At 38.5% G+C, this 16,101-nt stretch overlaps 1 protein-coding gene across 1 annotated transcript in view; it reads right to left on the bottom strand.

The window, feature by feature from the left end:
* TRPC6 (transient receptor potential cation channel, subfamily C, member 6) overlaps positions 1-15,511 on the bottom strand; it is a 33,808-nt gene extending 18,297 nt beyond the window's left edge. The window contains exons 1-4 of the mRNA XM_009074380.1: positions 14,741-15,511; positions 6,238-6,417; positions 5,450-5,614; positions 597-810 (exon numbers count right to left, since the gene is read on the bottom strand). Coding sequence (XP_009072628.1) covers positions 597-810; positions 5,450-5,614; positions 6,238-6,417; positions 14,741-15,427 — 1,246 coding nt within the window. The 5' untranslated portion in view covers positions 15,428-15,511. The remainder of the gene's footprint in view (positions 1-596; positions 811-5,449; positions 5,615-6,237; positions 6,418-14,740) is intronic.
* Between the last annotated feature and the right edge of the window lie 590 nt (positions 15,512-16,101).

Genomic DNA, 16,101 nt, shown 5'->3' with positions numbered 1-16,101 from the left:
CTGCTCTCAAGTTCTGGTGCTGAATAGTACTACATCACCAAATTGAATAGGTCAGCTCAGAATACTATTCATAGCACTCATTTCATCCTTATGTTGGGATGGAAAAATCTACTGCCAAATGTTCAGAGGTCTATATTCTTCTTCTCTTTTGTCAGTAAGTAATACATTCAGCTAGGCACCATTAGTTCTGGAGGCATACTTCCAAAATAAGAGAATCTTAGCAGAAAGAGACAATCGGACGCAGAAAAACTTGGCCCATCATGTGGAAATCTTTCCCCTCAGGAGTTGACACAGCGCGACTTGAAAACCCCAGAAAACTGGTGGACACTTTGCTTCGATATTCACAAAACTGAAATAATTCCTATTCAGATGATGTAGATTTCACCTAAATCCTTAACCTGAATGTTTGTGTTCAACTAGGCACACGTGAATTCTGCTGACATCCAATAAAAAACATGAAGCCCATGTGGGAATGCAGATAGCTGAATAAACTCCCTCTGTTGCCATTTTTACACAAAACATTAATAGTGAAGGATTCAATTGGGTTCAGTTTCACCTGAAATCACAGCAAGGCAAATTAAAGCAAAAATATTTACCTATTACCCAAGAAATAATGAGCATCTCCATCCATGAGAAACAGGATGTTTTCATCCTAAACAGCTGTTTTACATTGTCTGTTGTTTCATTAGGTCGGAGTTTGGTGCCATCAAACCTGTCAGCTGCATTCATGACAAGCAGACCAAGAAAAATGGTGAAAGAGGCTGCATGGGCTACAAACTTCATAAATGGTCCACGCATTATCCTCCCCAGCTGCAACAGAGATTATGAAACACAAGGATATTGCATTGGCTTCTTCCAAAACAAAAATATATAGAAAGAACAGTAACACAGATAATCATATATTTCACTAATACAACAGAACAAATATTCGGAAAATGTTGTATACTATGATGCCATGTTGACAGTTGTCTTTAGGAGTTTCTACTGATTTGCTATTTTCAGAGGAATAATCTATCAGTTTCATTGATGTTCTATCTGTATTTTTAACTCAGTTATTTGAATAATTCCATAATTATTTTGGGGCATCTATGTCTATTATAGATAATCAAGAGAAAAATCTATTATAGTTGTTGAATTTTTTACATGCCAGTCATCTTTATGAGGCAAGAAAGAAAATAAGATTTTAACACTTACTAAAAGCATTAAATTATCACCATGAGTGAATTATGACCAAAGAATTGCATTTCCTGACTGACATGAATCTAATAAAGTTATTGTGCAGTTTTCTTAACTTCTTTTCTTTTTTTAAAAAAAAGTAATGAGGCCTCATAAGGTTATGTTCATAGTTCTACAGAGTCTTAATTTCCTCCTGACTACTTCAGTGGAAAAGTACTCAGCTTTGTCATGACTAAGAACAACTTTGAAATGGTTTAGCACAACATTTAAAAACCCTAAAAGTTCCATACAAACTCAAACAAGATTGAACTTTTAACGATTATTTACTTTATTTTTGAAAGTGCCTGTATTAATATCAAAAGCCTTAGCTTGTCCACATAGTTGGCAGCTGCAGAAAAATACTTTTTAATTTTAGGCTAAGACCATGTTTGTATCTGACAAAAATTGCTTGGAAATAATTGAAAGCAAGTGTCACGGATCTCAGCTAAAACATACAACAATCTGTGTCTGGAATGGAAAACAGAAAGGTATGTCATTGATATTCATATTTTTGGTACAGAAAGTCAGAATTTTGCTGCCCCTACAGTCATCTTTTACAGAAACACAGAATAAGAGGATGGAGCCAAGGATGCAATGTTAAGGTCTCAAATACAGATCACATTTAGAAAACTAGACAAATATAAATATAAGATACTGTTAAAGGAACACTGTCAAGGTTAGCAGGCACAAAGTTTGGTCTTCTTTCTCCTTTATATTACTTTTCAAATCCATATCATTCATTACATTTCTCACTCAACAGAATTCATTTCTCTTTTATTAAATAAAATAGTCTGTCAGCCTCATGAGATGAACTTCAACAACCAATTATTTTGCATGAACTACAAAGAGAACAGGCAATCATCACGTGGAAAGATTTTATTTCAAACTAGGAAGGAACAGTCATAAACAACACACAACAAAGCAGAGCTGGAAAATTATAAAGTACCTTGACAGTGTCCTTTTAAACGCATTATTCTTGTATTCACAAACGAAGATGGGTTAGGTGAGAGTTGCCAGAGAAAGAGACATAGCCAGAAAAGAAGAAAAAACACTGAAGGAGGTAATGTTATACATCCCTTGATCAAGAAAGATAAAATTAAAGAGATTGAACTCCTAGCACCCTGCCTCCCAGCCCTTCAAAGGAAACAGAAAAGTAATTTATATATAGCAAATATATATAGCAAATTCTCCCTGGAAGCAGGATTTTGGTTGAACTGATTACAAAACCACTGGAAGTTATTATGACACTGCCATATGGCAGTGATCCAAAAAAATCTTGAAATTACACTTCTAAAATTCTGCATCTCTTTATGGAGAAGATATAGGTCAGAAAATGTGAATCAGGGAGAAAAAAAAACCCCAGCATGTAAAGACAAGGCCATAATCCTGCAACTCTGGACTTTTCCATAAGCTACAGCCTCTCCTAAATACACTTTCACTGTGATTTTGACATAATAAATTCCCTCCGACTGCACAGACCAAGGACATGATCTTCTAAATGCTCTGAATCTCTGTGTTTTAAATAGCTTGGGGCTTTGGTTTGGGTTCTTTTCCAGATTCTGATCCTCTGTGCTATGCTTTTTGGTTTGCAATGGAGTTTTGGAGAGTATTTTAGATGCTGGTTTGGGTTAGGACAAGATACACAATGGTTACATGGTGGACACTTTGACATGTGTTTATCTGTATATCGGGTCACCTGAAATTGGTGGTGTCTGGAGTCAGTGATTCATATTATTCTCCCCTTGTGACCCTGCAGAAACAATTACTCTTGCAACATTATGGAGCATGGCATTGATATAGAAATTATAAAATAGGACTCCAGGTACCATATCTATCACAAAGGAGGAAAGGCCTGAACCCAAAAAAAAAAAAAAAAAGAATAATGCGTATACTTTTTTAGGAACAAAATTTTTCCAGCTTCTCATATACTGGACACAGTGTTCAACTTCTTTTCCTCTACCACAATTCAAAAGAGGAATTTGTATAACCCTCAGAACATGCTTCTAGAAAGCATGTGGGGTTTTTTCAAATTACTTTTCCAGAAATGCCAACCTCAGGTGGCTGGGAACTGCAAAAGACAACCCAGTTTCAAATTCAGATCCCTCATCTTGGCCAGAGGCTGACTGAATTACTTGTGAATTCATAACACTCAAAATCTAAATTCTATTACTAATTAGAGCTGAAGAGCAGAGACATTAGCAATTCTTGCAGACAACTGGAAAAGTTTTTACTCTTTCATATCATGTAATTAAATACTATTCTAGAACTTCTGGGTTAATGATGTCAGTATTTACACTGAATTAACAATCATAAAAGCAGAGCAAACAGTTCACAAAGTTTTGACATGCCTCTGTGTGGACTGATGGCTGAAATTCAAGACAATCTTAATTCCTTTTGGCACCTGATAGTAGTGAATTCCTGATGAATCAACAGGACTGTCCACACATTTCTATGAAATTCCTTTCAGATCTGAAACCTTCAATTCAGTATCTAGTTGAAACTCAAATGAGCTTTTTCCTAAAGAGGAAACTGGCCAGCAATACAGGTAACTGGCGGAGATGTTGCAAATGTCATAAAGGCATTTTTGCCTTTCTCAGAGCCTTAGCATGAGAATATAAAGAAATGTGCATAACAACTCCATGGCAAGCTGCTATTTTCACCACAAATACTGGGAACATTTTCTTGCTCTTCTGTCACTGCACTATATAGTACCAAACAGGGAAAAAGAATGGGTACTTTATCTCAGTAGGAGGAGAAGACACCTATAAAATTCCATCAATTCATACACAGAATGGACTCTGTTGATGCAGATCATGTTCTATATTGGAGCCATCCTATCTTGAGATTAAACAGTGAATATTTTTGCCTTCAAAAACAAGAATCAAATTTTGAAGTATGAGCAAAGCATACTGTATGAACTGGCAATCGGTGAAAAAGGAGGATTAGATTTTATATTTGAAGAACACAATGAAACAAAAAGCATTCAACACCTAAATCACACAATGAATCGAATAAATAGTGACAGAAGTACAACCTTAAACAATATTGTTACTAGTATCTTGACTTTAAAAACCTACTCTGAAATACATTTTTCAGAATGTACAATTGTTCAAATTTAGTTTAAGATCCAATAAGTCATTGAAAAGGGAAAATGAGAAATAGATAAGTCACTGCTATAGTAGAAAACCAATTACTGAAGTGTGTTGAATCTCAAGGCATGTTTCAAGACAAAAGTATTCATAAAACCACTAGTCACTATACAGAAAAGTGAAAATAATATAACTGTCTTTTATTGCCAGACTGAAAGAAATGAAAAATATCACAAACCCAAAAAAGGCCCACCTTTCTTCTCTCAGAGAACCTCACAAAAACCTCAGTCCTCTCTTTCAAGCTTCCTCTTCCCCTGAAATCATTGTACCTGCTAGAATTGTGGCTCTTATACTGCAACATGTTGAATAACCCTTAGAGGATGCCGGGTTTTCCCTATTGTACTTTTAAGGGAAAATTTCCATCAGCGTCCATTCAAAATGGATAGTGACCAACTAATACAGAGATTCAACACAAAATTCACTGAGGTCAGAGATTGTAAACCATCTTTATTGGAAAGGCTTTCCACCATCCAAACCAAATATATCAGTAGCATCCAAATCCAGGCAGTGCATTGCAAATGATGCAGAGAAGGTTGCATAACTGCTTTGAAGACCTCATGAAATATGATGAATATTAGCACTGCCTTGACAAGGTAACACAGCTAATTTTGACTTCTGGAAAACTGATGATTGTTTTAGTTTCTGGCATTCATATTTCATTGACTTTCATCTATTAATTTTTAATCATGAAAAATAAAATTGTCTTTTAGGTAATTGCAATCAACCCACAGCTTTAACAGTCTGTTTCTGAATCAATGGAAAATTAGTATCCTCTGTATCTGCTTACTATGCCAAGAACTAATGAAAAACAGTTTGACACACTGTTTGTAAAGCAGGATTTCTACAAGGCAACTCTTGCTAAACCGTTGTAACTTAATTTAATATACATTGCATTTAACACAACACATTAACCTGTTGTACTTACAATTGTCTGAACACACAATCTTGCAGAAATTCCATTCTAATTTGGCTTTGCAATAACATGTTTATGATGCATTATTTAAGCCTGTCTTTGTCAGACAGGAATCTATGTACAGATGACACAGGAGTTAATAAAAGGCCATTATGAGATTTCACAGACTGACCTTACTGCAAGGAGCAATCCAGTAAGCCATTGAAAGGAAAGGCAGCCCTACTGCAACAGCAAGAACAACCAGAAACTTCACTGCCATGGTCTGTTGCCGTAAACCTGACAAATTCTCATACCAGATTGAGAGAAGTTGTTGCTGGCAGTTTGGATGTGCTACAAACTGTAATAAAGAAAAAGAGCACAAAAATAATAATGCTGTCAGAATAACTTCTATTAAAATGCTGTTATATGAAGGACATTAAAAATGCTGAAATAGCAACAACTCAGCTTATATTCAAAAGAGCATTAATGAGGGCATAAGAAAAACTATTTTGATAAGCCAAATCACCCAGCATGCAGGCCTGTTCCCATCAGCAACAATAAATACTTTAATTAAAAAAACTGTTATTTATTGACACTGTGTTCCATCACAAATTATTAATTTCATCTAAGGCAAATTAAACAAACTTATCTGGGCAAACTCTGTATGTTTCTCACATTTATAATTTTAATTTTACTGTTTCAGAAATTAAAGTCTTTTTGTTTTGTGAAGAATGCTATATAATCTTCAGTTATGAAAGAGTATGTCATATTTTCACATGCTAACATGGAAAAATCCATTTTTCTCAGCTGGCATAAGTTGTCATATTTGCAGGAATAAGGACTATTTGCATAAGGACATTGTGCAAAAGGGCCAGAAAGTTCATTTAAAGTGTCATAGCCTACCAAAACGTAAGTATTTAATACTGGCACAATTTAATACCACTATCATGACATGCCTGTTTGATCAACATAATTGCTTACTTTTTTAACTTCATACTTAATGGCGAGTTTTAAGCGGCTAAGGCTGGGGCGACCGTGTTCTCCGTGGCTCATCTCTACATCACCATTCAAAATAGCTTCCACTTCTTCTGTATTTCTGCACAAATCAAGGAGTCCAACTACAAAATCTTTACATTGCATAGACAGTTTCTTGTAATCATTCTAGAAAAGAGAAGAAGAAAGAAACATGCTGTTTAGTTCCAACACTAGAGAAATAGTTATACATCCCAGTTATATTTCTGTGAATATAAATAGTTTCTTTGCATCTTGTAATGCTTTTTTCTTCCCCTGAATGTTCAAAGCGGGATTCATCTCACCTTGGTTACCTTGGAGATTTACATTATCAGTTTTTACACCTGAGTTTCTTCTCTAGACTTGCTTTAGAGGGAATTGAAAGTTAAAAAAAAAAGCACATTCAGAAACGTTGTAGGACATATTTTAATGACCAGTTCAAGTTGAGATGAATAGCACAGAGGAAATTTTTCTATTCACTCTCACAGAAGTCTAGGCAACTAGCTTAGATGTAGAAAATTGCAGTGCAGAGATTTCAATTGGACAAGATGAGTATCTTCCACAGAACATGTCTAAACCAATTCCGAGCCTTCTTGAGAATTGCATAAATATGCTGAATTTTCCTAGGCCTTGAATTATCTTTCTCATTTTCCAACATCTATTTTAGCACGTAAACACAAGATCTGATAGCAGTGCTCCTCCAACACTCTCAGCAGTGCTGCAGACAGTGGGGTGATACTACATTTCTAACCGCCTCGGTACTCTCTAGCTCAAATATCTCAGAACAGACTTCACCCTGTGAGCCAAAATGTTGCTCTACAACTGCAGGTTAAGTTGCTTATTGCTTTAACTACCAAGTGTTCTTCTCAGTCACTGTCTTCCAAAAGCTGTAAGTCTACATAAGAAGGTCTTTTGATCATTGCAATCCAGTGTTCATGAACCACTCCTTACATGCAGCTGTGTTTGGGTGATAAAAGATGAAGACAGCTAGAGAGTCAGGGAGTTGGATATATATGTATATCTAAAGCTAAAAAAAAAATCTTACAAGAGATTTAGTTATGCAGGTGTCAACAACTTCCGCTATTTTTGTGATCTCTGCTGATTTTTATGTATCAAAAAGATGAAATTACTGCAGAATTTTTCCTAAACAAAACAAATAAAAAGTGCTCCAACCATCCCACACCATAGAGGACTGCTCATGTAGTCTCTATTGCATGTTCAAAGTGGTCTGCTACAAATGCTTATGTTACAGTGACACATTTTTCCCCTCTTCCAGTCTGTTTTTCATAGCATTCCCCCTTCTCCTACTCTTAGTTGCTGTTTAATCCCTTCTTTTTAATTACTTCCTTCATACTAACTGCCATCTAATGCATCTGATGCTTCATCCTGGAAGAGAAACCATTATATTGAGTATACAGGATGCCCTAATTTATTTGCCATGGTTGTACTTCATGCATCTTTGTGTTTTATTATCCACAACACCACAATAACAGTTTATTACTTGGATATATTAAAGGATTGTAACCAAGCTTTACACTTCACTTTACCTAGATGGATGAAAACATTCACAGACAAATAGTTACAGACACTACTGTACACCTACATATTACTGCTAGTGATTTATTTTTTTAATTAAGTAACATAAACAAGATAGCTCAGATCTGTCACAAAAGAGAAAGGAACTGCAATGTCATTTATCTACAAAGACAACAGAAACTAAACACTAAAATTAAACATTTCCTGTCATGCTCTGTATTTTATTATTGTGTTATTTATTTTCCCTTTCTTAAGAAGAATAACAAGATGACCCATTGTGGTCCCTTCCAGCCTAACTGATTCTGTGATTCTGTAATTAGTATGTGTATATCTTCTGGCAGGAGATACATGCATTTCTGCACACACACTCTTCATCAGTATTTTCCAGCTCAAGTGACTGAGACCTGCCATGGAGTTTCAAAACAGTAGCTGAGGAGACCATTACTCCATAGGGGACTCCAATGACTTTGGGTAGTCTCAAAACAGAAATTGTATGTGATAATTTATTCTAATGAATAACATGATGTTTTTCCTGAGTGTAGTCCTATTTACCAAAATGAATACTGAACATGCACTTTTTAATAGAGCCACATTCCCCATTCACACTTAGCAGAATTATCCCTTCTGAATTTAGGTTTGCATACAGTATATATTAGCACCCAGTAAATTCACCCATAAACTCCAACAGTTCATTTTCTCATTTGCAAGTGCAATAAAACAGCTTCTCCTCCTGTGAAATACTGCCACAGCTGTGATCAGGGGTGTTAGCTGAGCTGAAATGTCCTCTACAGACAGGTTACAACAAACAAGCTTATGGGTATTAAACAGTGTCCTTCACTGCTCCACCTCAGCTGTGGTACAGGACAGCAGTAACACAGCAGAATCAGTTGAAGGCAGAGCACGTCCCTGCTCCAGTTCACAGCTTGCTGTTTTGAGACCTATTTCCTTATGAAGAACTTATGATTTCAGAGAAGGTTATGGAGGACAGATGGGACAATAATGTCTTAAACTGCTACGGGAAGATTTGTCAGGGTATGAACACAAGACAGGTTGTCCTAATTGGGCTAGTCTGTTTCTAAGAATTCAAGAGTGTTAACTTGCAGAGGCCACTGCACGGGCTGCCTTTTGCCCCTTGTCTCCTTGGTCCACTTATATATGTAATGACAACTAAAATGATTAATACACTCTTCAGTGTCTCTTTGTCATTCATGCACAAAAAGTTCTCCCTCCTCAAGCCTCACATGTGAGACCATTAATGTGATCCAAGGGAACGCGGCAATTTGTTTGGCTTATTTTTGAAAACGGCCAAAGGCACGGATAATTCCACAAGTTACTGCAAATTGTCAATTTAGTGAATTAAAATAAGCATTCCTGGGAGACCTGGGAAGGTAGTTGGAAATTAAATTACAGTTGGAGGCTCTAAGAACCAGCCCTAAATTCTGCAATTAAAGCATGTGTGCTTTATTTTATGCATGTGACAACATTGGCTCAGAGCTCCTCAGCAGTTTAGTAAAAAAATAAATTTTGCCACACCAAGGATGAGTAGGTAGCACCAGCTGCTCCCACCTTGCAAAAGGAAGGTAGTGATTTGGGGTGAGCATTGTGGGGATGAGGAAGCAGGGGAACAAGATGCTGGTGGCAGGGGAATGACAAGAGTGGTGAGTGTGACAGTGGCTGCTGCTGAGAAGTCACCTGCCCTTAGTGGTAGAGGCAGCTGCAGACTGCCTTGGTGTCTCAAGTAAGGGAGCAAGCAGGCTACAGACACTCTCAAAACCTCAGGTGACCATGCTTTGCCTTACCTCTAACTGTCTAGCAGCAGAGCATGGCCAGGAGAGCATCACCACAACTGTTTGTCCCAGAAGAATGGGTCCTTCAAGCTGCTGAGAAGTCACCTGCCCTTAGTGGTAGAGGCAGCTGCAGACTGCCTTGGTGTCTCAAGTAAGGGAGCAAGCAGGCTACAGACACTCTCAAAACCTCAGGTGACCATGCTTTGCCTTACCTCTAACTGTCTAGCAGCAGAGCATGGCCAGGAGAGCATCACCACAACTGTTTGTCCCAGAAGAATGGGTCCTTCAAGCAGTGTCCTGTGACACAGATTCCTTCCTGCTGTCCTTACTGTGCCCGGGATGAGAATGCTCTGAGGATGCAGGCTGACACTGAACTCCACAGACATGATGGAGCAGTGCTCCAGACCATATCCTGGCCCTGCACAGTGAATTGTAGGTGGCAAGATCAGAAATGTGGACACTGCTACACTAGGACTTAGGATTTCAAAGTGTCTTGGGATTGTAAGTGGAACATAATGTCAGATTTAGGCATCTTAGTAGGTAGCTAAACACATTTCCCTTACAAAGGTGGCCCTTATTCCTTCAGTGTTTCAGTCCTTCCTGTCTAACAGGTGATGTTACCTTTCTTTAAGAAAGCTGACAATAGCTGTAATGATGATTGATCCAATTTCTGTAATGAGGATTGTATAAATGAAAAAACCCCAGAAGATCAGACTTTGAGATGATAAATTGAATTTTGCTCCTCAGCAGAAAAGCAAACTCAGACAACCTTATTAGAGGGATTAATTTACAGCAGTCACATATCAACATTTAACTTAAAAATACATTTTTCACTCCATCCCATTAAACAATAAACCAGTCTGTTACCATTACAGTTGCAGTAGACTTTGTACTAAATGCAAATCTTATCCACTTTAAACAGCACTGGGTCACAACTGTCCCTCTCAAAACTCCATGCCACATCTCTGCAGGACAACATTTGTCACATACCACCTACATCTTTATGGACATAGTAGAGATATTAGCTCTAGGGTGGGAAAACAATTGAGATGATAGAAAACATGAGCATAAGCTCTGAAAATAAAAATATTCTATATAATATCAAACCTTGTAAATCTTCACACTTAGCCATATCCTGCACCTAGGTCAGGGCAATCCCAAACACAAGTACAGGCTTCCCAGAGAATGGATCAAGAATAACCAGGGGAGGGCTGGAGGCATTTGTGGATGAAAAGCTCAACAAGACCCAGGAACGTGCACTTGCTACCTTGAGAGCCAACCGTGTCCTGGGCTGCATCAAAAGCAGCATGGCCAGCAAGCTGAAGAAGGTGATTCTCCCTTCTACTCTGCTGTTGTGAGACCCCACCTGGAGTGCTGGGTCCAGAAGAAAGAGGCTGACCTGTTGAAGTGCGTTCACAGGAGGATCACTAAGTTGATCAGAGGGCTGGAGCACCTCTCCTATCAAGACAGGCTGAAAGACTTGAGGCAGTTCAGCCTGGAGAACAGAAGGCTCCAGGGAGACCTTATAGCGCTTTCCCATACCTAAAGGCCTTACAAGAACATTGGAGAGGGACTTTTCACAAGGGCATGTAGTGATAGGATAAGGGGCAACAGCTGGAAGCTGAATGAGGGTACATTTAGATCAGACATTTGTAAACCATTCTTTACTATAAGAGTGGTGAGGCACTGGAGCAACTTGTCCAGAGAGGATTTCCCATCCCTGGAGATGTTCAGGACCAGGTTGGATGGGGCTCTGAGCACCCTGTGCTAGTGGAAGGTTCCCTGCCCTTAGCAGGGGGGTTGGAACTAGATGATTTTTAAGCTTCCTTCCAACCCAAACTATTCTATGATACAGAACTAAACTGAATGGTGTTCAGAACATCCTGAAGATCTCAGAATTATTCACGAAGCCTGAATTAACTGTTTGTTAGGTACAGAAGTATTCCTACACTATGCTTGACACATCTTTCCTGGTTTTACTCCTAATAGAGAATGTTCCTACAAAACATTCATTTGCAATGAAATGCAAAAGGCATGTAAAGCTAGATGACATCACTGTACGAAAGGAGTTTATTCCAGAGAATAGTGGTTTCCACTGATTATGAAATTTCCTATTTTGTGTGAATCCAAGTTTCATGCTCACAGTGTTCTCTCCTTCTCCGTAACATTAGGAGAGAAAAGTAATTTATAAGATAGTCATAAAACAACCAGCATGACAGTTTAGCGGTGACCCTTTCTATTGCCCCTGAGGAAAACCTGGGCATTACCTGTGCCACTGATTACTGTAGGCACCCACTTGAAAGTTCCCCTGCAACAATTCCCCATCAGCACTATAAAATAGGTGACTTTTAAAACAACGTATTACCAGAAAGTTCAATTTCCATTTCCGTAAGGTCTGAAATACATTAAACATCTCAGGCAAACCCTAGGTGGAGCTAAAGATTTGCCATGTCCAGCTAATCTATGCACTAAAAATATGCTTGTTTTGATTACACTAAGACATGAAACACATTTTTCCCAAACCAACATTTTTAATCAGTGACTACACTATCCAAGTAATTGTAGCAAACTCCTGAAAAAAAATAAGGGCAACAATTTTTAGACAAATTGCTGCAAGCAAGGATATGAGATTGCAGGAGCACAAACAAGCCCGGACTGAGTAAAGCTGACAGCAACCATTTCCCATAACTTGTATACACACTTATACTACCTCCACTGAACCTAAGCCAGGTATTTCTCAGTCAAGCCTTCAGCCTGCCTAGATATTGTAAAGGTTAATCACTTATCAATAGTGTAAACATTAACTCTCATCAGTGCATGGTTAAATGTATCCCATGGTCTTTAATATTTACTCAGAACCAAGATTCAATTTTAGTATCTATAAAAACATTCCCAAAAGACCTTATGTTGCCAGTTGCTTGCTCCTGGTGAAACTTTAAATTAAAGAAGAGTTAAATTTCCATGTGGCCTTGTGCTCCTGCTCCTCACTATTCCTATTCACCTCCACTCTACACAAAGAGTATGTATGTTCCTAGCAGAGCCTGAGCTGATTGATGCCCAGCAATATGGAGCTGCTCTTTCTCTCACCCTGTTTCTGCTGAGGGACAATATCTCAAAATCTCTGTTGAAGTGCTTTATGCAACATTACATTAGAAGTGAAACTCTAATTTTAGAGAAGACAATTGAGCCAAAAGAGGAACTAGAAAAACAGAAGTCACTGAGGAAGGACTTTGTCACTGCACTTCAGAGCAGGATGCAGAAGCTTGGTCTGTGACCCAGCCCACCTATTCTCACCTGCATGCTCCATTCCTTGCCTGGTGGTACCAGGGACAAATACTGCACTCCCAGTTAATTTCACTGTCTACTATGGCATACATTTGAAGGACGTTTTATTGCTGACTGTTCCAGATGATGATTTTATTTATCTTTATAATAATCTTAGCTCGTGTCACTCCAACTGTGGTAAAGGGAGCCATGCAGTCCCTACAAATCAGAAATGGTATTTATCTCAGCATAGCTGTGAACTTAACAGGCTGCATTTATGATGTATGAAAAATTGTTTTCTTTTCTGTTCGAAATTTACTCCTCTTTCAGTTAATCAACTCCTTTTGTTCCCATCAGCAGCTGCTAAAGAAATGAGTGTGTGTTTTAAATACTCTTCTCTGAACTGTACATGAAAGCAGTGGGTCAAAGGGGCTGGATGAGATGATCTTTGAGGCCTTTTCCAGCCCAGTTGATTCTATGATTCTGTGAAATATCAGACCACTGAGGTCCTAAGGATTTCTGCCAGGGACTTCATAGGGCAGATATGCATCTTCTGCCTTTAAGCTGAGATGGTCCTCTCAGCATTTTGTCTTATTGATATAAACTAAAATTCTCCTCTGCTACAATCTTGGCTATTTAGCAGCTGGTTTTAAGATCACCTTGCACATTCCTCTTCATTTTTCCTCTCCAAGAAATATTTCAGCTCCTTACAACAGATTGGTGCCACAAAGATACACCTATAAGCATGAGTCAGGAGTCATTCATTCAGAACTGCAGCATCTCAGCTCAGGCTGGCTGAGTAGAGACAGGTTCATGGCCTTGTGAACTGTGCCACTGCTAAGATTAACATTAAATATTGATCATGACAACTTAAAACTCTTCCTAACTCAATGTCAGAAATAGTTCTATTACTGCTTTGGAGGTGGTTTGATCTCATGCTAGTGATGCTCACATAACTTGCTCTATCACAGTAGCATTTACTTTCAACAGGGTGCCATAAGGCACACCAAGTCTACGGGATTTGGTTAACCCAAGTTACAATTAATACTGGCAATGTTTACACAAGGGTTGAATTTGCATTTTTTGAGAGAAAAAGGCTTACATTCTTACTGTCTTAACAAAAATATACTATTATAAGTATTTCTGTAGGTTGTGCTCCTTTGTATCTATGTAACAAAAGAAAACAAAGAACATTCATGCTTCAAGGACCTATGAGGCCTGGGTGTCGACTATTAATTTTTATTTTTTCAAAATCATGCATTTGTGAAATATTAACAATTCTGTTTGACACTGAAAATGTCTTCAGCTTCACAGAGTTCACATATAACTAAGTACAAATAAGTGAAAAAGAGGAAGAGGTGAATAGAAATACCAGAAAAAACGCAGCACATTAAAAAAGGAGAAGGACATTTATTTAGAGTCCTTTCTGTGAATACATTGTGAGGAGTGAGAAAGCTTCTAGTCTAACTATGAAAAAATAATGAGAATGTGTGACGGTTTAATAGAATCATGCAATTTGTCTTGCCATAAGTGACCAAACAATGCCACTGTAGTCTCCCTCTTCTCCTGCCCTAAACCAGCTTCAGCCACGGGTTTGAAGGGCCTCCTTTACTATCCTGTCTGATAGGAAGTAGAAATTTAGTTCACTGGCACATTCATAAGCAGCGTGAATTACAATTAGCACACAGCAATGAGACATTTCCACAGATTTAAATCTTCTGTTAAACAATTATACAATTATTATATTATTATTATTGTATTTTTTACCACATGATCCTGCTGATTTATGAGATGATGCTGATCTCTTACTGCTCAAGGAATGGGAGAAAAACCTTTGATTTAACCTGCAATTTTGTGTCTGTCAGAATCAGTATCCATCTACTCACCTTGAACTCTTTTTCAATGTTGGCAAGCACAGCCAGCTCATTGCTGAGCTCTAAGGCAGTCATTACAGGGTCTTCACTGGACAAAGACAGATAAGCAGGGCTGGCCAGACCCTTGTAGGCATTGATTCTGGATCTAGAATGGCTGAAAGAATCATGCTTTTGTTTCTGATTGCATTCACTGCACTTGCAGAAATAGTCATGTGGCCTATCAATCCGAGCTCCTTTTCTCAGCAGAGTGTGGACAATCTCATACTCATGGCAGTGAGCAGCCAGAATGATTGGTGTAACATCATGGGAAAACCGTGTGCCATCTTCATCATATGCATAGAAGTCATCGTGCTGGAGCTCTGACTGGCTAGGGCTCAATGCAAGCCTCTTGCCTTCAGCAAATGCAGGATGATTTAGGATGGCTTCCACTATCCGAACGTAACCTTTGCTAATAGCCAAAAGCAAGGCATCCCCCACCCGAGACAGGTTCTCCTTCTTCAGCAGAAGTTCTGTGATCTCCAGGTGCTCATTGGCAACTGCCAGCTGCAAGGCATTCTGTCCCATGTAGTCCACACAGTTCACATTGAGTGAGGGACATTCTTCCAGCATTTTGCGAACCACTGGAATATTTCCATATTCTGCTGCATCCAGGAAGCGTTCCTCCTCAAGAGAAAGACTTGTTGAGTGGTCATTAAACATGTATGCTGGCCCTCGACTGGCCTGCCTCCTCCCCTTCTCCCGGAGAATGGTCTGTCGTCGTAGTGCTACCCTGTTCTCGTTGCCTCTGCTGTGTGGAAATAGAGAAATTATTAGTTCTGTTTTATGCAAGGGCATATCCATTTCAAACAATAATTAATAAAAATATCTTAATCCTTTATGCTGCTTATTTTTAATGCAGCAGGGAGATCAGAAACCCTGACTTTGATGTACTTTGTAACCACTGTCATGACACAGTCCTGGAATCAGTGGCCAGCTACATTTTATTTTTACAAGAAAGAAAAGCCCTAATCAATCATCATTTAAGACTACATTTTTTTCCTTATTTTGGCCTCACAGCTCAGAGTGAAACAAGTCCCAGTGTGAAAGGAGTCAGCAGTCATAGGATGAGGAACGAGGGATTGCTCAGGACAGCAGGGCACACAAACATGGAAAATCTCTCAATTCCCTTCTGCTTCAGAAAAGCAGGCAGACTGACTTCACTTGCTGATATTATTCCTACTCCTATCTCTACTTCAGCAACTATCTAACTTGCATTTTGGCTCTGGTTTCTCCTCGTCATCCTACTGATGTTTTTCTGACATCTGTAATTGAATGCTCAGTCATAAATTGAATCTGGACAAGATAAAAGCGTATCAACTACATTGTATGACATC

Source organism: Acanthisitta chloris, unplaced genomic scaffold, assembly GCF_000695815.1.
Source record: "Acanthisitta chloris isolate BGI_N310 unplaced genomic scaffold, ASM69581v1 scaffold9755, whole genome shotgun sequence".
Taxonomy (NCBI): domain Eukaryota; kingdom Metazoa; phylum Chordata; class Aves; order Passeriformes; family Acanthisittidae; genus Acanthisitta; species Acanthisitta chloris.
The sequence above is the reverse complement of the archived record's forward strand: the minus strand, read 5'-3'. Positions and strand labels throughout refer to the sequence as shown.